This window comes from Lagopus muta, chromosome 2 (assembly GCF_023343835.1).
Source record: "Lagopus muta isolate bLagMut1 chromosome 2, bLagMut1 primary, whole genome shotgun sequence".
In the NCBI taxonomy this organism is placed as follows: domain Eukaryota; kingdom Metazoa; phylum Chordata; class Aves; order Galliformes; family Phasianidae; genus Lagopus; species Lagopus muta.
The window spans coordinates 11,440,450-11,467,576 of record NC_064434.1 but is presented as its reverse complement, the minus strand read 5'-3'; the positions used below and the strand labels follow the sequence as shown (position 1 = coordinate 11,467,576).

The following is a 27,127-nucleotide window of genomic DNA, read 5'->3' as shown; positions in this document are numbered from 1 at the left end:
CTCCATTCTGTATCAACAAACTCTTTTCCATTATGTCCCTTTTTCCCATCTAACACCCTTTATCTCGGAACCCTACCAAAAATTCTATGGAGAAAGCATTTCTCCTATATTCAAATATTCTGCTCTCTCTTTTTCATCTTCCTGAAATAGCCATCAACACAGTACAGAGATTGTTCTGGCATCTTAGTTACAGAAAGTGTACTCTTAGGCACCGATAGAAAGGTAGTTCAGCTCCTGTGGCTATAATTACTAACATTACTCAAAAACTGATAGGCATAGCAAGACTTTATAGAAGAATTTTTGTTACAGGGAACTTTCATAGAATCATAGAATCACCAAGGTTGGAGAAGACCTAAAAGATCATCCAGTCCAACCGTTCACCTATTCCCAATAGCTCCTACTAAACCATGTCCCTCAACACAACATCCAGCCTTTCCTTGAACACCTCCAGGGTCGGTGACTCCACCACCTCCCTGGGCAGTCCATTCCAGTGCCTGACCACCCCTTCTGAAAAGCAATACTTCCTAATGTCCAGCCCGAATCTCCCCTGCCGTAGCTTGAATCCATTCCTTCTACTTTATAGAAACATTTTTTTGCACAAAGATTGTCATCCAGAGTCTTAATTCAAGGCTTAATTACATCATTTTTTGAGGGCAGCATGGATGGTTAACTCAGTTTAAAATGTGCCCAGCTTTGCATTTTCACCCTGCAAAAGAGTATCGATATCCTCCTGTCCTTGTTATCCCCCCTTCTTTTTATTTAAAAGCAAATCTCAAAATATTTTTGTCTTCATTCCTTTTAAAACTCTGTTCTCTATGAGAATTTAAATTAAAAAATGTAAACCACATCAGTACGACAAACATCAATGAACGGTGGGAGGCAACAGATAAAAACGTTACAGTCACAATTGCATTCTCTGTGCTCTATTTAGATAATATACAGTTTAGGTGGCAAGCCAACAAACTTTAAATAATTTTTAAACCAAAAGAAGATAAAAAAATCTGCACTGAGAAATGTGACTGAAGGCAAATATCTGTTAAGATCAAAGAGTCAAAACAAAAGCCATTTAAAATCAGTGGAAAAAGAAATTTCATATTTCTTTAAAGTAACTGAATAAAACAGATGTATTAAACGAGGGCTCACCTAATCGCAGTGAAAATTCATAAAAGCGCTTCAGCCTCACGACCAGAGGACACACTGAATTCCATGCTTTCTCTTGCAACTGGATATCATTGGGGTTTTGTATTGCCTGAAATGAAAATTCCACCATAAAGAACTGTGAATTACAAACAGCAAGTAAAAGGTGATTTGGAAATTGTCCAGTACAGTATTTCAGAAAGTATTGTAAAACATAGGACAATTATAAGAATTAACATCATGTGTGAAAGTTATTAAGTCTAAAAAATACCATTCTTTTCCTTCTTCCCTTTAGCATAACTTAAAAATACTCATTCTAATCCAACACTGACATGCAGGAATCTTTGAATAAAAACATACTGCAAAAGCATCAGGAGTATAAGTACTGTATGCAGAAATAAACAGCTTTTTACAATTATTATTATTTTAAACTTATGTAGGTAAGAGCTCAAACTAAAAGTAAATTTGAGGCTGACACAGGGAAAGGTTTGGTCAGCTGAGACAAACTGTAAGTTACAATTCAGAATTGTACCTCAAAACTAGTTTCACAGTGTAAGATACGTGCAAAATTGATATAAAATTCCAATTTACTGTATTTCATTATCTCACTTACATAGAGTAGCTATTTCCAGTATTTTTTCCTATGAGTTTCAGACATTTGAGTATTATTTCTTAAGTATTAGTTCTTAACTGTAACTTTAGCGATAAGGTATATGAAATGAGATATACAAAACTGTCTCAAAGTGAAAAATAAATATTAATTAATTGCTAGTAGTAGACCCAAAAGAAGTTCCAATAGCCATCATTTAATAATTTAACATTACAACTTATCATGTTGCACTGAATCCGTAAGTTTTTAAAACAGAATTATAAAGATTCTCATACAGCTCCATAGAATGTGCCTGGATACAGAACAGAACACAGTGTTCTGTTCAGTTTTTCTTCTAGAGCTTTCCCATTAGCTTGAACAAACATACATCTCTAATTTCTTGTCCAGCTCCTTTGTAAGCCTGAAGATCTGCAAGCATACTTTCTGAGTCCTGTAAAACTGCACTGATCTGATTCCATACTTCTCTTTCTCCATCTGTGGGCTGGGCATCTAAGAAACATAAAAGTAAAATGTGTAAGACAGAATGTAGCTGCAATACTGATGGCAAGATTATTCAGTTTACGTTATATCACTTGACTTTTGCACTGTCTTTTTTTTTTTTTAAATGATACAGTTATACAGTTATTCTGCACTGCCATTCAGCTATTAAAGTTTTTCCATTGTTTTGGTAATCTCTGGCTCAGAAGTCTCAGCATCATAAGGCAGTGTAATTAGAAAAGAGGATAGTGTCTTGGTCCTTCAGTAAAAAGGCACCTCACTCACGAGCTCCAAAGATCAATTATAAAGGATCACTTACTTTCCTTGCAGCTTGGGGATAAAATCAAGCCTTTCAGTGGATGGTGCAGTAGAATATTATGCCATGTCACCCTTCCTCCAGGCTTCCCAGAGTATTTTTCTCCTTCTATGCAACGTAAGTACAGTACTACACAAAAATAAACATTTTCCTTTTGAATGGCAGACACCATTCCCAATACTTGAATAGCAGCTCTATTTAATCCACTTCTATCAATCATTACTTTGTTTTCAGGGTGGAAGTGGAGTGATATGTAGACCTTCTATATTCAGAGTAATGACATTTTGAAGGAAATCAAAATGCCCACATGTGTCTCAGGTCCTGCACCTGGCTTGGGGCAATCTCAAACTTCAGTAGAGACTGCAGGATGGATTGAGAGCAGCCCTGAGTAGAACGATATGGGGGTGCTGGTGGACAGAAACTGGATGTGAGGGAAGCAGTGCATACGTGTGTCCCAGAAAGCCAGTTTTAACCTAGTCTGCATCACAAGAAGCATGGCCAGTAGGCCCTTTACTCCACTCTCATCGTGCCCACCTGTGGCAGTGTTCAGCTCCAGCACAAGAAGGGCATGCACCTGTTAGAGCAGACCCAGGGGAGGGCACAAAGATAATCAGAGGGCTGGAACACCTCCTCTGTGGAGATAAACTGAGAGAGTTGGGGTTGTTCAGCCTGGAGAAGAGAAGGTTGCCTGGAGACCTTAGTGGCCTTTCAACACTTAAAAGGGGCTTATTATAAAGATGGAGGGAGACTTAAAACAGTACTACTCTATACTTCAGAAGGAAAGTAGAAACAAGGAGAAAACTGCTCCAAAAATGAAAATCCCAGCTCAGACATGGCTGCTGAACTGAACTATTAGTTAATATTAGGTTTGCAGTGATACTGTTTCTTTCCCCAAGCTGCAAGAAATCCCAGGTGTATATACCATAATGGTTATTTGACTTTGTGAAAAAGAAGGGAACAAAACAGTAAATATTTCTAAGTTTCACAAGGAAATTGGTATTTTTGTTTAAAACTTCTGTACTATCCACAATTGAGTAGGGGGAAGGAATGGGACATCTATAAGTCAGTATCCACACTCTAATAGTTTTAATAAAAGTTAATTAAAATAATGTTTCCAGCAAATATTAAGGCATAAAAGAGAGTAAGCTATTGATTAGTACAAACCACAAGTGTAAAATCTGCACAATCACATCACCAGAAGCATGATTTGGTTAACAAAGAACTTCTATGCTACTTTCACAGTTCATTTTCTTTAAAAAGTATTGCCCCCTAATAAAAATTTAAGCTCTCTGGACTGCTCATCCCTTTGGGATTTAGAATTGGTCTTTAGTAACCTCCATTGTAGTTACTATTTTTAGATTTTCCCAATTCATCTTTTGGAAGCTGGTGAAAAAGTGAGTACTTGAAACCAATTGAGCTTTCTGTGGTATTCCAGCATATGGGGAAAGTGGAATAGGAGAAGGGTAGATGGCTGGAAAAGGGAAGGGAGAAGGCGGCAAAGGCTACAGAGCAATAGGCTTAGCTTGCACTTGCAGAAGCAGTTTATATATGCAGAAATTGTTTAGCTTAAAAATAAAGCAGGGAGGATGTTTCAGGCTCTTTTTAACATGCATCTTATGTGTGAACTATATGTTATGCAAATACGCGCTCTGATAAAATTATGGTCATGTTTCAAAAGGGATTTTACAGTAATATTTTGACAAACATGGTTAGCTAACATATCTCTGATTGATGACTTTGTAGAGGATTTCATCTTGCTTTGAACTATACCAACAACAAAAATTAAAAGAAACAAAGAATTCTTCATGACCGAGATTCTGGCTTTTAAAATTGTTTTTCTATTCCAGCAATACCAAAGCTCATTTCCCTGTTCTGAATTAAAAAAATAAAAAAATAATAATGAAAAATAAATACTATTCATGAATCACCTCTTGCAACCCTAACTCCAGACAATCAGCACATGCTTAAACAATTTGAACATATTTATAAATAAATCCATAGTCACTAGCTAATCCAAATTGAGAGCAAGCCCTCTCTATTGAGGGCTTACTGTTGTAAGTTCCCACTACCACTGAATGTACCACATTTGAAGTCTGATAGACCTCACAGTACCCTTAAGTCTGACAGTCTTTATAGTACTAATTATTATTTATCAGAATACTCTTTCTTTAGCAAGACAAAACAGGAAACTGATCCATCCTCTCTGATAACTAAATCCACTGGAACAATCGCAGTCCATTTGTAGATGCATTATATATTTGAGGTACTTAATGAGCTTGGAAGGTGGAGCAAGCTTTTTTTTCCCGAAAATACATCATTTGTTTAAAAAAATATATCTTATCCCATCCTTCACCAGTTACACTTTTGAAAAAAAAAAACAGAAACTGCAGCATATGTTACACATCAATACTCAAAGGACAAGATTAAATATAAAAGAACGAATATTAAGTACTAATTTATACAAAGTCAAGCATAAGACTATCTCAACAATTAAGACAAAACAAGTCACTTGTACAAGAAGTATTTCCAATCCATGCACTCTTTCTGCATCTGAAATGCAGACCAAAAAGCAGAGAACTTCATTCCACCCTCAGTCAATGTAATTGGAAGTTAAATGGATTCCCACTGAGACTGGATAATGCTTGCATTTCAAGTGCATTAAACGCGCAATCATATTTGTCAGATAATATCATGGCCACCTGGTTTTGGCAGCCATGCAAAAGAACAGTGAGTTCAGCAAGGTGTCTTACAGGCTCTGCTTTCAGCATTTCAGCAAATTAGAGCACAGCATGCGTGTATACACATATATATATATATACATGCATACACACACATTTCAGGTCTGACACCATGACAATGATTTTTTCCCCTTCCAGTCTGGCACATGATTAGAAAAAAGGCTAAGCTTACGTCCTTGACAAAGACAGAAAGTATTACTTTCAACCCCAGTGAATAATGCATTTCAGAGAGTATATCCCATATCCCATACATTAAAAAGAATGGTAATTGAAAAAATAACCTGCTTGCCACATCTGCCAGAATTCCATAATTAGCCAGAACAAAATGAAGCTCTCTAAAGGAGCATGAGGCTATGCCATGGAAACAAGCATAAGGTCACTGGTTTGTTGCTCTCAGCCCTGTAATGCATGAGGAGTGGACATCCTGAAGAGGATGCCCTTGGACTAAAACACCACTTCTTGCTTAGGGCACTTTTGGAAGTGCAAGAAATGAGTTTAATCTTGCCCTGGCTGGATACAGATTACACTTCCAGCCTCTCTGCCTGTGGAGCAAGGGCACTTATTAACATCCTGCAAAAAATAGTCAGTTGCTCTGCTGCTAGACACGTTCCATTAATAGACACTTTTAATCATATATGAGCAACTATAACTCAACATTTCATAAATCTTTCTGGGGATAGAGCAGGAAGAATACTGGAATATAAGTATCCTTGATTCTTTGGAGAAGGACCAGACAACAAGCCCACCTAGCTAACGTTTAGAAAAAAGAGAAACCTGTTAAGGTTCTGCATTCAGAGAGTTTGGTCTTATAAAAGACCCATGTATCTGGGGAGATGATGGGATGAAGATGCCACTAGAAGACTGCCAAAAGCTTACAAGCTTTCTGAGCATGTTATAAAGCTTTAGCCTTTTAGATTCAAAACAAATTGTTGTTACCAACCTTCAAATTATTCCCAAGAATTCATATTCAAATATTTATTCACCTGAAAACTAGGCAGCAGTAGTTCGACAACAGAGTTCTGCAAAAATGAGAACTCACAACGTGCTACAGAAAGAGCTTTAAATACCCAGAATTCATTTACCTTTTGCAAATTTAATCAAGGTCAAGATCTAATGAACAAAACCGTTGTTGAATGGAGAAAAACCCACTTCAAGAGAATCACCCTATGGGGTAACAATGAAACCTTAATTAGCTGTGAAGACCACAAACTCACAGGACTTGCCATGCGCTCACTTTTGCTAACAAGGTTTTATTCAAGTTTCTCAAAGGTGAGAAAACAGGTATATGACAATTTCAAATAAATGTCACTGAATACAAAAACATCAAATGTGGAACAGCAGAACAGTTTGCTATCTGGAAATGAGACTTCTTTATTTAAGTATTTCAGCAGACCTTCCAACATTAATTTAGTGGAATGCACAGTTTGAATTTCACTTCAAAAGGTTGGGTTTTTTTGTTTTTTGGTTTTTTTAAACACCTGCATTGGAGAACACTCTTCACTAACCTCTGAAGTTGGGCACTACTTATCTTCAAGGTTGGATTGCATAAATCTTCAAATTGTTTCTACTTGTACAGATTAGTAGCTATTCCATGGCTCAAGAATGAGAGAGCATACAGAACTGCTTCTGCCCTATAACATTAATTGAAATTAATAAGAGATTCAATCTTTTTAAAAATATATATAATCACAGAGTTACAAAACTTGGTTCCTACTTTGGAATCAAGAATTGGATTAAGTGACATCAGTAGAACATGTTGTAAGGAATACTACTGATCATATATAGAGATAGCTGCAGAAAATTGGAGCACCGTGATATTCTAAATAATTGTGGTAGCATTGAATTTTCAAGGAGAAAATTAAAATAGCCATTAAATATGTTTGGAAGGTGAAATTTTAAAACACACTCATTTATGTTTCATTTATGTTTCATGATTCTTTCTTATTTCAAATACAGCACAAGGCAGAATTTGAAAAAAAGAACAATTTCAGGTGAGAAAACTTGATTTTTCTAAACGTCCTCTTTCTACCTGCTCACTTTTCTAGAATTGCATAGAGATGTACTGGAAGAACTAAAGCTAAATATGAAAATAATCGGTTGGTAAAAATATTAAAGAGAAAAGTGAGTTTATATTTAAAAATAAGCAAAGAAAAAAGATTTAAAAGATGCCATGCCAGATGCCCACCTCAAATTTTTCAAAGCAGAATTCTGTCCTGGAGAATACTAACTTTAAAAAATATTTGTGTGGCATAAAAGAACTCATACTAGCTTATCCTTACAAGACATTACTGGAGGCATTCAATGCCAGGCTGGATGTAGCTCTGAGCAGCCTGGTTTAGTGGCTGGCGACCCTGCCTATGGCAAGGGGTTTCAACTCAGGCCATTCTATGGTTCTATGATTATCTGGGTTGTAAGGGAAAAAAGTAAAACTGAAGTTTACTATGCTGAACTTACAGTGTAGTTTCTTAACTAAGATATCTAAATCTGTTCTGCTCGTGTTATTCTGCTCTGCATTTCTGTTCTCTTGCGCACTAAAAGCTAAGGCTCCTCCAACCATGCAGTCATCCAGATTTATGTGACTGAGAGACTATTTAGTAAGTTGAGGAAAGAAGTAAGTTGGTAGGTATTTTTCTTTTTAAATATATATATATACTTGAACAGCTAGTTCCTAGCAAGATAATTTTCCCACACAGTTATCACACATAACTTGTGCAACAACGTTTGTTATACACATTAATTCTAGCACATGGCTATGAGTCCACATGACATAGCATTAGCTGTGGAATCACCTCTTTGGAGAAGCACAAACTTAGATTATCTTAAATCAATTGCCCAGGGAATTTAACACCCTCACATTCTTTTCCCACTTCCTATATACAAACACTCATTACTTTTCAGCAGTATCAGCAAATAAAGCCACACAATTTTGATGTACGGAGATAGAGAGTATCTAGATCCACAGATCTACTGCTCCATAGTAGGAAAAAATGTTGTGTTGTTTTAATTAAAAAATATATATATATTTATTCATTTTTGTTTAAAAACAAAACAAAGCACTAACACAACAATATTTGTATGGCACACTTTATGCACAGGAAGAAAAAGTATGTCACACACTCTTTTCTGGTACAACAAATTCCAAATGAAGAACAGCAAAAAATACCAGGGCAGGAATATCCCAAAACCCTGCAAAAATTGCAGAAGTAGTGCTGCCAGACTTACTTTGAGGTTTTAGCTTACTGCTAATGAAAAAGTGGATAAAACCTAAAAAGAAATATACTGATGCAAAAAATGAAACACAGTAAACACATCAAATCAATATATCCCTCACTTAAAAAGGGATATTCTCCAGAGTATTTCCTGTGTTTTTATATTGTTCAGTATTAATTCTTTCAGTTGAACTGAAATCTCTCTGGGATACATAAAATTGCACAGCAACGTTATCAGATACTGAATAACAATACTTCACTAACACTTGAAATTGCTTAACTTACTTTCAGCAATTTACACAGTCTAAAGCAGAGATGAACACAGGCATGATTTTTTCCTCAGAAAGTATACAAACAGGTATTGCATAGTTGAATAAATCCCTGGAACACCAGTAGGATTTCTACTACCAACCTAATTCTTCGTTTAATACTCTCATCTAAGATCTATCATGGGAATCAAGTTGGAAGATAGCTGAATGATCAGTAAATATTTAAAGAGACTGGAAGCTAACCTTCTTCATGCAGTATATTTGAAATTGAATGTAGGAAATCTGTGATTATCTTATATGAACTGTGAGCATAATACAAATACATCTGAAATTGCATTAGCTGAATGTTTTCATAAGCAGAGAAAATTTTTTGCTCCAAAACTTCTGCCTTCCTCTTGGCATTCTATGATTCTATGATATGATTCTGTATCATGAATCAATCAAAACCCAATTTTTCATTAAAGACATCTTCTCAAAGCTTTAGAAAGGCTTTTTATTATTTTTCAATTTATAATCATAGACTCATAAAAAATGGCTTTGGTTAGAGGGGATCTTAAAGCCCATCCACTTCTAATCCTGATCACTGTGAGCAGGGTTGTCATCCACCAAACCAGGCTGCTCAAGATCCCATCTCCAACCTGGTCTTGAATGCTGCCAGAGATGGAGCATCCACATCTCTGGGCAGCCTGCACCAGTGCCTCACCACCCTCTGAGTAAAGAATTCCCTCCGAACACCTAACCAAGATCTCCTCTCTTTTAGTTTAAAACCACTTCCTCTTGTCCTATCATTACCAGACCATGAAGGAAACCTTTGTAACTGCATTCGTTTCTAATACGACTTTTTTTTTTTTTTAATCCACTGAACTTGAACTGAAAACAAATTGAAAACATAAAAAGTCATGCGGCCAGCAAGCATACATACAGACTGGCACTCATGGCCAACACATTCGAGTGTGTTTTTACACAACTCAGTGTTTCAATGCAAAAAAATGAAATACAGAAAACGCATCAAGCCAACGTATGTCCTTGCAGTTACGTTCCTTCCACAGAACACGGATTTTATTATTCCACAAAAATTTCCAAGACTATTTCATTCCCTGGGTGGCTGTGCCTGACAAGTGCACAAGTGCTTACACCAATTGCTTGCATTTCTTTGGGAAAAGGCACTTAAGCTCACTTCTGTTCCTGTTGCAGAGCAGGTTTTGGAAAAGAAAAAACAACAAAAAACCAACAACCTTCTCTGCCAAGGCAATAAAATATGCATTTTCCCCTCTCACTTCTACGAGGCCTCCCATTGCCAGGCCACCTGTTTCCTTCTAAGTCAGCAGTCACAGCTAGTAAGACCTTCTTACAATATAGGACATGATGGGACTGATGAAGTCTGGAAGTTCAAAGCAGCTGAAAAGCTTTGCAAGAACTTGGCACAGCATCTACTAACGTGTCCTGAAGTTTGACAGAAAAAAATTACATGATGATTTGTACAAAGGTTTAACATCCAAGTTCTAGAATAAAATTCTCAAATCATACAGACAAGCAGAAAATGGATTGAGGGCCTGTAGTACCTTATTCCAAACCCAAAATAACCAATTAACTTTCTTCATAATTTAAAACCGATTCTTTATGCTGTGGTAAATGAGATCTAGATGAGAAGATTAAAGTATGTACAATGTTACATTCGTACACTCCGGTTCTAATCCAAGAAAGCATGTCTGAACAATTTCTTCAGATTTAAATATGTTTTAACAACTTTTAGAACCAGTGCTTCTAAGCACGTATATACATACTTTCTCATTTCATGTCAGTAATTGTTTTTTTTAAGAATAACTTAGGAATAAATTATTTCAGAAAAGTATTCAAGGTGATAATATGTGCCTACTTATCCCAAATTCTCTCTTCAACAATGCCTCAAAAATCAAATTATTAAAGAGGTAGCTTCTTTCAAAACTCTTTTCCGTTGTTTAGATGAAAGGTTTTAAGAGACAGAACATCACATGCTGTTAGCATTCTGATAAAAAGCATTTCACGCAATTAATGAAGATTAACCCATATTTAAGGATTTGATGATCAGTTTTCAAGAAAGTGTTCAGAAGTACATGCAGGAATAGCATAACCAGCAGAAGGGAAATAGCTTTGATTCAGAAACAAATGTGACAAGGAAATTAGTATGTGAAATACTGTTTGCAAACCGATAAACATGCAATTAAGAGAGATGCAATCAAGTACTTACACTTACACCACTTCATTACTCTTTAAAAACTATAATAATCCAGTTAAATCACCACTGAACCAGCCACCTACACTGCTGGTATTTTTTTAAGCTTTTCATAATTATTTCCACTGTAAATATATTTCCATTCAATGAAGAAACATGAAGAACATATATTATTAACCCTGATTTGTTAGAGTAAGCTGAAGTAAGTTCACTCACATATAAATTTAATAATGGCTTACAAATGTTCTGAAACTAAATCATATTTTATTTGCGTATCTATCATCCTGCCACCTTCTCATGAAGTAGTTATACATAGTCTTGTAGTTATCAAAAAAACTCAATACTCAACTAAAGTGTAATTTAATTTGCTTGCAAATCCCTTTTGAATTGCTTCATGACGCGTAAGCACATGCAGTTTATTAGGAAGTAATAAGCAAAGAAGGCAAGCCAGGCAAGAAGCTTTGCTCACTTTCAAAGTCAAGGAAAAAATTTGGCCCCTGATCAAGCTCTGTGCAAGTGAGAACTTTTAAAAGATTTCCCATTTGGTTCCTGAAAAATAGAAAAGGAAGAGAAAAGGAGTTCTGAGTGAACAAATGGTTTTAGAGACAAGGACTTGGATAGACTGGTTGCGCTGGAAAATAAACACTGCAAACAATCCATCTTAAGATTTTTTTTTTTCCTTAGTTCACTATTAAGTCAGGGAAAAGATTCTCTCACAATCTTGTAATTGTTTGAACTTACTTTCAAAATCCAGGAAAAAATGTGGATAGTTTTCAATTTCCCTGGTAAGGACCTTAAGAAGATTACCCATCCCAGCAAACCTAGCAAATGCAACAAAATCATAAACAGTTATATGCATAAAATTAGAAAAGTACCACCAAGGTTTGAAACAGTCTGCATCATTCATTAAACAATATGACAAGTTCTCAACCACAAGAAATATTCTGATGGTCAGCTCTGTAGAGAGTAAAACCTTGTACAGATACAGAAATTCTATCCATCAATGTGGAACTGAAACATCAGTGCCTTATTAAGTACAGATATTTATGAGTTTATTTACTTAGAAGAAACTAACTGAAAACTGTGTTTACATTTGTAAATCCTCTAAATTTCTTGAATCACATTACTCAATACCATTACAGAGCAAAAAATATTGTAACTGCTGAATTGCTCTTAGCATAAATTTGCATTATTTCATTAGAATTACTCAATTGTTTAAAACCATATTACAAGAGAAATGTATTAGAAAGCTAAAATGCCTACTTTTTTAAAAAAGCTTTAATTAAAAAAAAGTTCAAACTCTGCACTCTTTTATGTGCTTTTTTTTGTGCTATCTTTTATCACAGTGAAAATATTTGCATCTGCAGTTAATAAGAAAAACTGACAAAGGAAAAGTGACCAATTCTCAAAAACCAAGTCTCCATGGAAGAAAAAACGGGAGCACCAAAGAAAAAGTTGGTTTTATTTGGTTGTTTTTTTATTTTTGTTTCTTTTACACCAGCTCTTAACATGATGTATTATTCTAAAACTATGTGAAAGTACAGATTTGGGAAGTAAACAAACTTTTTTGCAGAAGTGAAAATCAAACCATGAAAATCAGATATTACACTATAAACAGTCTCCCTGAAAGGATGTAGAAAAATGTGATTTTAAATTTCAAAATCATATGAAAAAACATTCTCAGTACTCTGAACCATGACTCTCAGGGCTCACATCTCACAGTCATCTATTTTTCAGTTTGAGAGATCAGAACATACACACAAAAAATTTATTCTAAGCTTGTATATAGTCAAAACCCCATGTGAGGAGATAAAGGTATTTTTCCAAATTCTCCCTCAAGCACTACAGAAGAAAAAGTATGATAAGCTCTCATTTTTATACGTATATAAAGGATACATCTCCTAGGAAGGCAATGTAAGATTTGGAGATTTAAAAGCAGTCACAGTCATTCCATAATGCACAGAGTACATTCAGAGTACACAGCTGCATGTAAACCAGGTTTTTGCTATAGCTTTGCTTTGCATGAAATACTTCTTCAAACTTTTCTCTCCAGAAGAGCAGTGAGCAGACTGGCAAGTCCAATACAGTTAGCATCATCTTACATAAACAGCATTGAAACATGAAGAAACGTCCTGTGTTACTCATAAAGTTACATCTATTTGTAAGCACAAAAACAAAATGCAGTTTCACTTTCACAGGATGCACATTTTATGAACTGAGCCTACCTCTATGATTAGCTTACAAAGGGGAAAAGCGTGAGAACAGAGGAAGCAATTTTATACAGCACCAAACCTTGCATACTCAGTGATCCAATATCTCATCACACTTCTATATTGCATTTTATAACATCATTTAGATCAGGGAAAACAATATGCATAAACCTAGTTTCCTTTACTTAACCCTGACATAAACAACTTATATTACCAAGAAATACTACCACAATCTAAATTACTGAGTCGGTTTGTATTCTTCACTTCCAATTCATTTTAAGCTGTATCTTACCTCATTGCCTTCAGTCTTCAGAGATAATCCAATCATTTCTTCTGCTGTCAAAGTTAGCTCTGCATCCGGAGACTGGTTTAGCTGACAGCATGTTTCGAACACCAAGAAAACTGTTCCCTTTGCCAAAAACTGAGGCTAAGCACTCTTATTTGCATTGAATAGCTTTAGGTCATGTGCCCAGTTTTTGGTTTCAGTTCCTTCTTAAAGAACCATATCACATCATAGCTGTGGAGATTTCTAACATATTTTTCCTGAACTTCTACTACATTTTTCAGCTTTTCATTTTCTTATCCTTTCCTACAATCCTCATACAGAAAACGAATCCAGATTTTGAAAGTACTAAACAAGAACCCAGACACAAAATTTACATCAATTTTCAGGGTTAAACTACAATTTCCAATTATCTTAAAGGCAGTGGCTTGACATTACCATTTTCAATATACACAAAAAAAACGAAAAATAAGTGATACTGAAGACCAACATCTAGAAGTCGTGGCTCAAACATTTAATAAATAAGCTTCATTTTTTTAATGATTCAAAATAGTTCCTTATTTGGCTTTCTAAAAGCAAAACCAAAAGCAAGTCTAGTTCCAAGTAACATTTGAACATATTGAACATCATTCAATATTATGTTTTTAACTCTGTATCAGAAGACTAATCTTCATCTTAATAGAAACATTAATAAGCATATTCCTCTATCCCAAGATGCATTATTTTATTCTTCATAGCTTTCTGCTTCCACAGCTTAGATCTTTCAAACTGTCTTTCCCTGGAAATAACATAATGCTTTTCAAACCTCAGGAACTGCAAAACACTTCCATAACTTCTAATGAGATTTCAAAGCAATCAGCGGCATAAATTCTCAGTGAGTCAGTTTATAAACTACAGTTGTGACAAAAATGTAAACATAAAACTAATGCACAGTAGCAAATTAGAAAGGCTTAATCTAGAGACTTCAAAATTTCATTTCATTAAACTAGAAAGCATTTTCTTTTACTTACTGCAAAATCAGTTCAAATGATGAAATAAGACTCAATGCATGCATAAAAACACTGCTGTCATGATACTCCTAAATGATAACAGCTTCTCTTTAGTGTCCAAATCCCTCTGAGCATAACCTTTTATCAGTATGCTTTAAAATGATGATATGCAGACACAACAATGTTTGCATTTTCAATTTTCTACCTTTGCAAATGATCAAAGCTTACCCTAATATAAATATATGAACTATGAACACTGAAAATACTTTTCCGAAGTACTGCTGACAGCTGAAAGCTCGTTAGTCCTTATTCAATGCTCAATATTTAATTAGTTGCACACAGATGCAAGTAAAATGTAAGAAATTTGTGAACAAGAGCGTACATTTAGAATTTTGTGTTTCACACATCATTATTCACTCGCATTTTTTAAAGTGCTGAGCTTCAAAACTAAAATACCATAGGATGGTTTTCTGTTGCATCACTTTGCTCCCAAAATTTCGGTAATTTAGTTCAGACATTTTAGAAGTATTGCTATAAATTCCTTCTCTTACAGTAAATCAATCAATTTATTTTTGAGTTGTGGAAAATAAAACACTGACATAGCTCCCCACCAATCAATCCTTCAAATCTGACATGGTACTATCTACACTCTCAGATATACTGAAATCCTGTGTTGAAAATGTCATCAACTTTCACACAGGGTGTCATCAACTCAGTTTTGTATGTCAAACGCTAAACTATTTTTTTAAGATCTTCAAAATATTTGTGGATTTACTGTTTTAAGTCACTGCCTAATTTTAAATTGTGAAGCTCTGCACCATTTTTAATTGATAGCTACAATATTATACACATTGCTAAGAAGAAGTAAATTTTAATAAAGTTATTTCATCTGACTTGACAGGATGAATTCACATCAGCACAAACTCAAAAACAGCAGTATCACAATGGCCACACGCAGACATACAAAGTTTTTAAATAGTGTTCTAGGGAAAAAAGGCACATGGATCAGCTCAACCCTTTACTGTTGATCAGTGCTCCTCCACCATATATAATTTCCTAAATCTGCCCATGTACATAAACATAGTCTAAAAGGCTTTTGTGAAAATGAGTTGGATCAGCAAATACCTACTGCTGAAATTCATTTAGACCATCCTAACTAAATGGGGCTGGGAGGGTTCTCATGAGAAGCTCCACTGGGAGTTTCAGGAGAAATAGAGACTCCCAAGCTCAGGAGCAGCAATCAGTAATTAGGAATGATGACTTCCAATGGAATAGCTGCACTGATGTATGCATGCATCCACAGTCTGAGGGAACTGCAGTGTACTAAGCTTATTACTATCATTAAAGCAGTGTAACTGACCTTACTGCATGAATAATTAACTGTGATATAAAAACCAAAACAAAATATAGCACCATCTGAACCCAAGATCTCTTAGATCAAAACACCCAATTTCAAGTTGTCGTGATGCTCACCTATGTAATTTCCTGCACTGCTCCATTACAACAATGCAGAATCGCACAACTTAGAAAATAGTTTACTGACTTACAGAATGAAATGATAATGGAAAAAAAATCCTGACTAAACATCAAAGTTTCTTAGCAATGATAACATACTTTGTTTTCTGAAGAAAACTCTTATCACTCATTTTTTTTTGTTTGGGAAAGTAAGGAAGATTTAAAAGAATCATTTCTAGCATTTGTCAACTCTATTACTAACATTTTTGCTTTTGCTTCTTATCCTTTGCAATAAACATATTAAAAACATTTTCTCTTCTAAAGCACTTGTGGAAGACTAACTCCTAGAAAATGGAAATACGGAGTCCTTGGAGTCATCCATAGAGCGAAAGCATACAGAGTGACTGTAGTACAAATAAGCAAAGAAATAACAGTGTCTCATTTCCTTATTCAGGTGATGGATATACACAGAAAAAATCCAACTAAATTCTATCCCCCAAAACTGATGCAAAAAAATGGAAAGTAGAATAAAAGAAAAATGTTGCTCAAAGTAAAAGCAACCCAAGATAAAAGAATAGCTTCTGCTTTGAACAATTAATTTATAATAGTTCCTAGATAAATAATGCTTCAAGCCAAGAGCTTTTACTGTCAACTAATAGGTAGCTTGCAGGACACAATTAACAACTATAAGAAAGGTGAGGCAAGTTAGAAGAAGATAACAAATGGTTTGTAACGACAAATGGATTTTTAAATAATCACAAAATGTTAGAAGAGATGGCCAAGAATACGAGTATTTATAGCCCCAAGAATTAAGAGCTTGGCTTGTGGTTTCACTAAAATCAGAAAGTGAAAAAAAAAGGGTTACCTCAGATGAACTTGCTGCTTTTTAATGGAATTTTTCAACATGCCAACCCTCACATCTGAATACACTTTGAAGAGAACACCTATGTATTTTCAAAGTGTATCATGTCAAAAAGCCTTCATGAAAGAATGAAAACCAGAAAACCAAAATATCTAGATTCTGACTCATAGACCAATAAAAAGAATGGAAACCAATGAAATAATTAGAATAAAAATTATGTTTGAAATGAAAAAAATACTGTTGTAATTTTCAGTAGTGTTGTACTGAATGTGCAAAGTACAGTAACTGTAATCCAATGAATCACTTCCACAGATGCTTAAAACACCAGAAAGGGGATCAATCTCCCCATACTCCATCAGTTGATGATATCAGGTAAGCAAAGCAGGAATGGTTACCAAATTGATGCATGGAAATGAGATGCCTTTAATAGAAGCAGAACAGGTTTAGCTAGTGTTAAGAGTTACATCCTTCAAAACGAAACCATTTCATCTTTTTTCAGGAGGAATTGAACTTGTTTCACAAATACTCTAAGAGAAGTCACAGCCACTCTTCTCAGAATTTTCTTCTTGTCTTCTCTCACAAAAATTATTACCAAAATGTGAACACATATGAAAAACTAGAAACACAGAAAAAAAGCTATTATTGTTGCTCTTTCTACCTTTTAATGTCTTCCAATTTTTCAGCCTTCTAACTATGCCAGAGTATTTCACATGCTCATAGAATGCTCATAGAAAATCCAGTGCAAGTGTCTGAAATAAAAACCTACACATGCAGTTGGTCTGGTAATCAGAGAGACTGAGAAAAATTACTTCATCGTTATACTGGACAATAAATTAAACATAAAGCAGATTAGAAAAGTACTAAATTTGACATTTTTCAAGGATTGATTTTATAGTCAGGGTTAGGGAATGGGGATTATATTGAATATATTGCAGAATGTGTCTTCTCCAAAGCCACAGTGTAATCTGTAATTAGGCAGAAGCTATAGAAATGCATGAATTCCAGCAACTCTTCCCTTTAGCTTAATTAGCTTCGTGCCATTTTTTTTTTATTCCTTCTGATATTATTTTATTAACTTTCATTCTTCCCCATTAGACTCCCAATTCATTAAAACTTACAGGGAAATCTCAAGACCATGGCATTTCCACAAAATATCCTGCCTTAAAAATTATATTCAGTTACTAGGCAAGTATATTAGCCCTCTTAATTATGGAAATATAAATCTTGTATTATTAAGCACTTGTATCGTGCCTAATACTTTAAGGAGCACATCCTCTAGGAAATCCATTTCCTACTTTTATATGCAAAGAATGCCAAAAACATTTTTGTGCTGCAACTTTTTTTTTGTATTTTAACAAATCTGCAAATTCCATACAATGACAAATAAGGGAAGAGTACTGTGAATGGCACTGAATTAAAACTCCATCCTTTTAATTAAAAATTCCATTAGATAGTGGAAATGAAAATTGAAACAACATACTGACTGACCCTGAGAGGCTTCACCATAATTAATTTAAATAACTACAAGAAGCTACTCTTAATTTAGCAATGAGATTTGTGGGATATCTTTTTGTTAAGACAATAAAAATCGATGCACAGTGACTTCATTCTACTTCCCTATAAAATCTATTTTTACTTAGCTGACAAATTTTCATGATGATTAATCACAAACTCATTTACAACAGCTTATTCCCTTCACATTACAAGATGCACATGCCTATAGAGGCATATTATACAAAGAAAACAGCATTGTTCAGTGATGTGAGCAAAGTTAGACATATGGACAAAAGTGAACATTGTACAGTTGTTTTGACAACCCTACAATGCTACTCAGTGGATTTCCTGTGAAGGAGACATTTAAAACTCACAGACCAGACTACAGACGTTTGCTCATTCAACATGGCTTCACTCGAATAAAGATAACACAAACCCAGGAAGCTTTTGTTGGTGATGTGGTGCCCTCTACTGTCTGAATGGAAATCTCAACCGGAGACACACCTGAGTGTTTTTAATCTACACAACACTGTACAGCACTGCACTATGAAAGAAGAAGTTTTACACAAAGCGCATGAAAACATACGCTCTAAATAAAAACTAGTCACATTTTATCTGAAATGCTTATGATCTTCATGCTTAAGATGCCACTGCTTGTCTAGATGTAATTACTAATTTATATTTGCACTGAACTACCAGTGCTAGCTTACTTCTTCAGAAGATGCACACACAGAACTGAATTTTTATAGGGACCAGAACTACAGTAACAGTGGATGAACTTAGCCTCTACCTTTACTTCATTTTCTAACTAAAGCCAAACTAATCAAATTGCAGAATGAATATCAAGATCAAAACCCATTACATTGGTTTCCCATTCCCTATTTCTTTAACTCGTAACATAGTTTAAAACCAACTGTAAATTTACATTTAAAAGTATGAAAACCACCATTTTTCCTGAAGCATTCAATGCAGTGAGAGCTATGAATGAGACATCTCAACTTGCATGTAACATGCTACATCGAGTCTTTGACAGTACCTGTGTACTCTACATATGAACAGAAAGTCTGTCTACAATTATTCAAGTTTCTATTAGTACTGCTTGTTTTGAAGCTTAGAGGCAGACTATAAGTTGAAAAAGAAGAAATCTGGTTTTCCTTTTGTAGTTTCTGACTCAAAATTAGATGCACAGGATGAGAGACACTAGCTTTAAAAAGCCAATTATCTGTAATCAAAATGTAGGAAGTTAGTTCTATCCAACTTTTTTTTTTTTTTTAACTGCCTTTTTTGAGTTGTGATGTTTGATAGGCAATTTGTGCCTTTTAGAACTATGGAAAAAAACACCATAATTAGGTTTAGAGCAAAATTTTATAAGTTTTACTCAGTAAGGACCCAAGAACCTCGCTTAATTTTCAATTGTAATTAACTTTCCATTCACACCTAAACAGAAGTGATACAAAGAAATTGTAGAACCACTGAATCGTAGGGGTTGGAAGGGACCTCTGAAGATGATCAAGTCCAACCCCCTGCTAAAGAAGGTACCCTACAGCAAGTCTCACAGGAAAATGCCTAGGCAAGTTCCAAATTTCCGCAGAGGAAAAGCACCCACAGCCTCTCTGGTTCACTTGTTCCAGAGCCTTCGTCATCCTCACAGCAAAGTTTTTTCTCATGTTCTTACAGGACTTTCTACGTTCAGTTTGTGAACACTGTCTCTTGTGTCACTGCGCACTGCTGAGAAGAGCTGGCCCCATCCACTTGCCAATCGCCCTTTGATATTCAAATAAGCACTGATAAGATCCCCGGTCAGGACTCCCAGCCTTTCCTCATTTGGGAGATACTTCAGGCCCTTTATCACCTCTGTGGACTCTCTCTAGAAGTTCCCTGTCTTTCTTGAACTGAGGAGCCCAGAACTGGACACAGTACTCCAGAGGTGGCCTCACCAGGACAGAGGAGATAGGGAGGGCCGCCTCCCTTCATCTGCTGGCTATGCTCTTTCTGCTCCGGCCACAGGAGAAAGGCTGTGATTGCATTCATCTCAGAGACATAAAACTGAGGTTTGTGCTACCTCCTTACTGTGAGCTCTTTGGAGGATGGGGTGAGGCAGAAAAACCCTCAATTATTCCCAATTTCATGATACACAAATGTTGTTATTTAAGTCAGTGAAAATTTAAGTCAATCTATAATAAAGCAGTGGAACATGACAGGAAATTTAATGTTGTTTTCTTCTTTCTCCTTTGATTCGATCAGTATTTTACTGTACTTAATTACTGTACATTACTGTACTTAATTCAACTTACTGACTAATGAAAGCAGTGCAATTAAAAACTTCAGAAAAACATGAGACGTTACATAAAAAATGCTTCTTCAAGGCCATGGCTTGTCCAGCCATCCAATCCTCCAACCACAAATGCTAAAAACGAAAAATTCCTCAAAACACCAATATAATCAGCCTACAACCATTTTCAGTCACTAAAGGATGAATACAAGAGGACCAAGAGTATTTAATATTTTAAATGAAATGACAAATAAAAAGATTTTTTCTTCTAGCTTTAGTATTATGTAATAAATGACTCTCACTTTTTAACACGTTTCATTAAGAACCTGAATTGATTAGCATGGACTTCAAAAAATGGGGAGAACGGAAGGTTCTTTGAAAACATGCAACAGTCGGCAGATTCTAGCCAGGAAAAAGACTACAACACAAAGAAAGATATCTTTCACTTTGTTTCACACTCGGTTTGTTTCTGCAGACTGTAGTTAAGGTCATTATCCACTAAGTGGCATTATCAACTCAAACACGTAAATTTGACAAAAAAATAACCATAATAAAGCTCATTTTTCCTCCTAGAAACAAATTGATAGAAAACATTTTCTTTGGAGGATTTTAGTTATGTTTGTCAGAAATTTAGGGATAATTCCAAACAGTCCAGTCTATTAGTGAATCAGCATTAACCATTTATTCTTTGCGCCTAGACATTTGCAAATATCTAGCAGAATGATCAGGTTAGAAATAAGGCTATCATATAAGAAAGGCATATTAAATGAACAAAAATATTGGAGTAATACAAGCACAAATTAGATTCATAAAGGTATAATAAAGTATTTAAGAAGTAGCTGGGATTTCAGAACTGATATACACCAGTAATTTAATATTTACAATTGTAAAACCTAAAAACATCAGGAGACACATCTGGTGTTTACTTCACTTTTAGATAAAACGTTTATTAAAAGAAAAGTAAATCTTATAGACCAGATAAGTTGATGTTAACTGATGCTAAAAGGTATGTGAAAAATAATAAACACCATTCTTACTTTCCAATGGTTATGTTTTAGTAATTATTTAAGGGTTGGGTTTCAAGATGTTACTTAATGATAAATTAGAGTAAGTATAGTTTTTTTTAACAGAAGTTTATTAGAGTAAAAGCATTTAGAAATATAAATACAAGAAAAAAGCATTTGATCAGAACTCTCAATTTAAAATAGGTTTGTTCTATTGTTTGCCCCCATTCTTTTATCACTGTCAGTTTGTACATGCACATGCAACTGCTGAAAATAAAATGAAAAGAGAGCAGCTCGGCAGAGAAGGACCTGGGGGTCCTGATGGACGAGAGACTGAATATGAGCCAGCAGTGCGCTCTGGCAGCTCGAAAGGCAAATGGGATCCTGGGCTCCATCAGGAGAGGGGTGGCCAGCAGGGACAGGGAGGTGATCGTCCCCCTCTACTCGGCTCTTGTGAGGCCCCATCTGGAGTACTGTGTCCAGGTGTGGAGCCCTCAGTACAAGAAAGACATTGAGATTTTGGAAAGGGTCCAGAGGAGGGCGACTAAGATGATCAGGGGGCTGGAGCCACCTCCCCTATCAGGACAGGCTGAGGGAGTTGGGCTTGTTCAGCCTGGAGAAGAGAAGGCTGCGGGGTGACCTCATTGCAGCCTATCAATACCTGAAGGGAACCTACACCCAGGAGGGGAGTAAACTCTTCAAAAGGGCTGACAACAGCAGGACGAGGGGAAATGGTTTTAAGTTGAAGGAGGGAAGATTTAGGTTAGATGTCAGGGGGAAGTTCTTTACTAGGAGAGTGGTTAGGCCCTGGAATGGGCTGCCCAGGGAGGTTGTGGATGCCCCGTCCTTGGACGTGTTTAAGGCCAGGTTGGACGGGGTCCTGGGCAACCTGATCTGAATGTGTATGTTTGGTGGCCCTGCTAGGCAGGGGGGTTGTAACTACATGATCCTTGGGGTCCCTTCCAACCCGGGTGATTCTGTGATTCTGTGTGAAAAAAAATCAGTACTACTGTACAAAAGAGTAAAGGAAATTGAAATAAGCAACTGCTTTCATCTCTCTTTGTAACTTCAAGGCATGACTTTTAAGCTTGAGAAATGTCCTATACATGCACTCAAAATTCTGAGCATACTTCAATGCTAGATTTTTTTTTTTTTTTTTTTTTAAGTGATTTTTTTTCCCCACTGGTCACAAAGGAATTGCATTAGGACATAGTCCTTTTTCCCTACATCCGCCTACAACAAACATTTGCTGCAAGTCAGAGACTCCAAAACCAAATTGTTTACAATTAACTCAAAAAGTCATTTAAAAAAATTGTTTCTTTGTTCCAGTTGGATAGAGAGAGAGCCAGATGTGTGGCTTGTTGATCTTGCTCTTTTCTGACCTCTGAGTGTAGGAAGAACTGTAGCTGAGGAAGGAAGTCAGCAACTTGTGTTAATGAAGGTGAACAATGCAGAAAAAGATGTTTGCAATTTTTAAAAAAATATATCAGAAAAATCCCTTGAACAGTTTCTATTAAATGAATTATGACCTTTTTGCTATTGGTGAAAAATTGGAATCTTTGTTTCTGGAAAAGTCAATAGAAAGTGCAGCCTTTGTTCTGTTTGAAAAATTATACTCTTCTTTTCAAAAACTTCAAGAAGTTAATCACCTCATCATTAACAACTGCTAGGACACTGTTTTCCTGTATGAATACAGAATTCAAGGAAGCCATTTCAATTTCGGATTCTTACTGAATCACACTCTGTTACTGCAGATAAAAATCCATCCTAAAGCTGCTTCAAACTGAGAAAGTGATGGATGCACTCATCTCTCTGTAAAACATAGCTGGCAAAATACACAAGACAAAGAACTGTATTTTCTACAGTACACTTCTTCATGTTTCCATGAAACACATTCATGCGTTATATTTGTAAATATTCAATAATTAATTAATCTGAGCTGAAAACTATTTCTTACATAGTTCACCTGATGCATTACAAAACAAGACATCCTACAAGCATAATAACAAATAGTCAAAGACTTCACACTAACAGACGTGAAACTTTATCATCTTGTTTCTAAATTTTCTAGAACATGTCTAAAAGATATTCTAGACTCCTACTACTCAGGTTCTCCTTCTATCATGGTACCTGAAAAGTCAGCAAAAAAGTTACCATAGTTGAGGTACTAAAAACATAATTCCTGTGAAGTAATAATTCATTCATAGTTCTTGTGAAGTAATAATTCATGCCAGAGATTCAGTTTAGATGATTATTTTGGCACCTATGAATCAATTCTGACTCTACACGGCTTCAAAATGCACTACAGGCATCTATATCAATTGCCTGAATTAGATCAAATTTATGAAGGTGTTCTCCCTGCACTATTTTCATCTTAAAAACTCACAACAGTTTTGGTAGAAAATAATCATATGTAATTTTGGTCAACTGGTTATTAGGAATTTTCCTACCTTCCAAAGACCTGAAAAATATCATCAACTTACATTTATTATGTTACTATTTAATTAAGAAACTTTCCTGTGTGCTCTTGGAAAACAGGAAATTGAAATCTAGTTTATTCTCTTCCCATTCCATGTTTCTCTTGACCCCCAAGGTCATTTCAAAAATGTTAATAGATACACATGAATATATACACACAAAAACATTTCTGAGAACAGATTAACAAAATCTTACAAGGAAATTCAAATTATGGGAAATTAGAACAATTTCATGCCATACATTTTGAAACAGTTGTAAGAGATGCAGCTCATAATAAAAAACCTACAAGACTCTACACTAGGAGAAGTGGAAAATGTTATCATGCAAGACTTTCAACACAGCTCAAACAGCTTGCAGCTATGACCACAAAGAACTGCTGTAATATTTAGAAATGCTTTAGGGCTTGTTGTTGTTATATTAATATTTCATTCTTAGAAATTTATTTTGAGGAAATGTGTTCAGATGCTTCTACAGCTTGCATTTTGTCTTTATCTTTCCTGATAGTCAATCTTTCAGATCATTAAAGGAATATTTAATGGGTTAATTTTGAAAAAAGAAATTGTCTCCACATCTGTAAAAGGTTTATAATAACAAAAAATTAAAACTTCATAAAATTGTCAGCTTAAAAAGATTACCAAAAAAAATAATTCAACCAGTAGTAGTTCCTACTAAAAGAATTATGAACTACACTGTAAGAACTAATAACTTTCTTTGAACTGAACTAAATCGAGTAAATCATTATTTCCTCATTTCACCTTCCTTGTTTCTCATTATTTCCTTTTATTTTACAGTATTCTCTGGCATTCCTACAATTTTTCCCTTTATTCTTCCATTCCATTTTACTTCTCCTGTCTTTAAGATCTCCTTGCCCTATACTTCAGCTTATCTCAGTCCCTCTCCAGTTGAATGGATAAGCCAATGTAGAGCAGTCATTTTTGAGACTCTGTCCTTACTAACACAGCAAGATCTTCCTTCACTTAGGAAGCTGAATGGGCCCTAAAATGTATCTGAAATACTATCTTCATAACATTTAAGAGGTAGGACTTATGCATAATTCCTATTTTGAATTCTACATGACTGTATCAAGACAGAAGGCTGGAAGGCCGTTTAAGGAAGACAATAAAGTGTGAAAATAAAATGCAGCAACTTCATTGATTTAGTCTAAATTCCTTTCAAGAACCATATAATTAACTTGCAAGGTAGATAAGAATAATTTCCTGCAGTGCAAAAGTTATCAATGATGATAGGCTTACTCCATTCAATCTCACATCCATAGACCTGGATTTGTTTAACCACCCAGTGAAATGAAACTGGAATACTGTTTTGCAAATATGTTGCTTCCACTTTCAACAGAAACCTTTGTGATCCTTAAATTAATGAGTCTTAAACCTTCCAAGCTCCTCTGCAGGTGGCTTTGTTGCTTTTGAACAAACACCCACATAATTAGCAAATACCTTTAATTTGATAGACTGCCACTGATTCCCTGGGGTCATTTGGATACTGCAAACCCGCTTTGATAAAAAGTCAGTCAGACTGCTGCCAGGTTGGGCTTGCTTTTACCTACCACAAATTGAAGTCTTTGTGGTTATCTGCCCACAGCAGCCCTTTCTGAATTAATGGCAGTAAAATTTCCTTTTCTCCAAAACCACTGGATGAATAGTAATACTACTTGAGACCTTACTTTCTTTAATAACTTAAGATATTAGTTTAAGTTTTTAAGTGTTACATACTGCAGCAGTCCAGCACAAATTATGTTTGCTTCATATTTCCCAACAACGTAGAACAGGCTGGCAAACAGCTGAGTGTTGGGTCAGAATTGACAGAACTGATTCCAGCAACGTGTAGCCTTTGAGCGCAGGAACCATGACTGACACTGACTTGGCCGTACATGAAGCATTACATTTAGCTTTCTATTCTGATCTTCACAAGCTAAACTGACATGACTTGCAATATTTGACTACGAAGAAGAAAATCTTCTGTGATAACTTATGACTACATCTACCTATTAAAACCTTTTAGTTCTACTCTACCATCGTCTACTTCCTCCCAAGTTACTTAAGACTGCAGCTGTTCACAACTTCTTCATCTTATTTCTCATGCATTAAACTTCTCTGAGCAGAGAGCAGGCAAGAAGGATACATTAAAGGCAATAAAACAGTTTGATGTCACAAGTACTAGCACTGATTTCCCTGTGTCAAAGCAGCATTTGTTTGATTCTACTGTGAGATGATTCACAATCTAAGCTGTGAGAAAACTAATCTGGGCTCCTCAGTTCAAAAATACAGAAATCTTCTAGAAAGAGTCCAGTGGAAGGCAACAAGGATGACTAAGGGCCTGTAGCACCTCCCGTGTGAGGAAAGGCTGAGAGACCTGGGACTGTTCAGTCTGGAATAGAGAAGGCTTGAGAGAGGATCTCATAACTGTTCATAAGTACCTGAAGTGCAGGAGTCAAGTTGATTAGGGCAGAATCTTTTCAGTGGCATGTAATAACATAACAAAGGGCAAAATGCACAAAGTGGAACGCAGGAAGTTCCATACTAGCGTAAGGAAGAACTTCTTTACTGTCAGAGTGATAGAGCACTGAAAGTGGATGGCTGCCCAGAGAGGCTGTGGAGTCTCCTCTGAAGACATTCAAGATCTGTTTGGACACCTATCTGTGCAACCTGCTGTAGGAAACCTGCTTTAGCAAGGAGGTTGGACATGATATCTGGAAGTCTCTTCTAACCCCTACAAATTCTGTGATTCAGTGAATCCTAGAAGTCATTGAAAATCACACAGATTTTCATCAGCAAATTCCTTAATGCCAAACATCACAGATGGCAACAGGGATGATACAACAGGAGGGGCAGACAGAACTGAGCCACCATGTTTAATGGCAATCAGCTTACCAAGCATGCACTTACTTAATCATAACATTAAATCCTATATATGATCAGACCACGAAGAGTTGGTTGCAGGAAAATAAAAATTCATCAGAAATGATCTCTTATTCAATCTCAAGCAAAAGTGGACTTATTCTACAAAGACAAACACTTCATACACACTAAAGTTTAGCTTATTGCATTCCTTAGCTTTCTTACAACCAGCGTAAAAGAAAGGAGATACTTCACAC

At 35.6% G+C, this 27,127-nt stretch overlaps 1 protein-coding gene across 6 annotated transcripts in view; it reads right to left on the bottom strand.

Moving 5' to 3' along the window:
• CYRIA (CYFIP related Rac1 interactor A) overlaps positions 1-27,127 on the bottom strand; it is a 54,146-nt gene that overhangs the window by 8,450 nt on the left and 18,569 nt on the right. For 2 of the 6 annotated variants that reach the window (XM_048936236.1, XM_048936234.1), the window contains exons 4-6: positions 11,438-11,517; positions 2,115-2,236; positions 1,144-1,249 (exon numbers count right to left, since the gene is read on the bottom strand). In XM_048936236.1, coding sequence (XP_048792193.1) covers positions 1,144-1,249; positions 2,115-2,236; positions 11,438-11,510 — 301 coding nt within the window. In that variant the 5' untranslated portion in view covers positions 11,511-11,517. Of the gene's footprint in view, positions 1-1,143; positions 1,250-2,114; positions 2,237-11,437; positions 11,518-11,709; positions 11,790-13,470; positions 27,107-27,127 lie in introns of those variants that run through there. The other 4 variants (XM_048936238.1, XM_048936233.1, XM_048936235.1 and 1 more) reach the window with 3 other exon arrangements.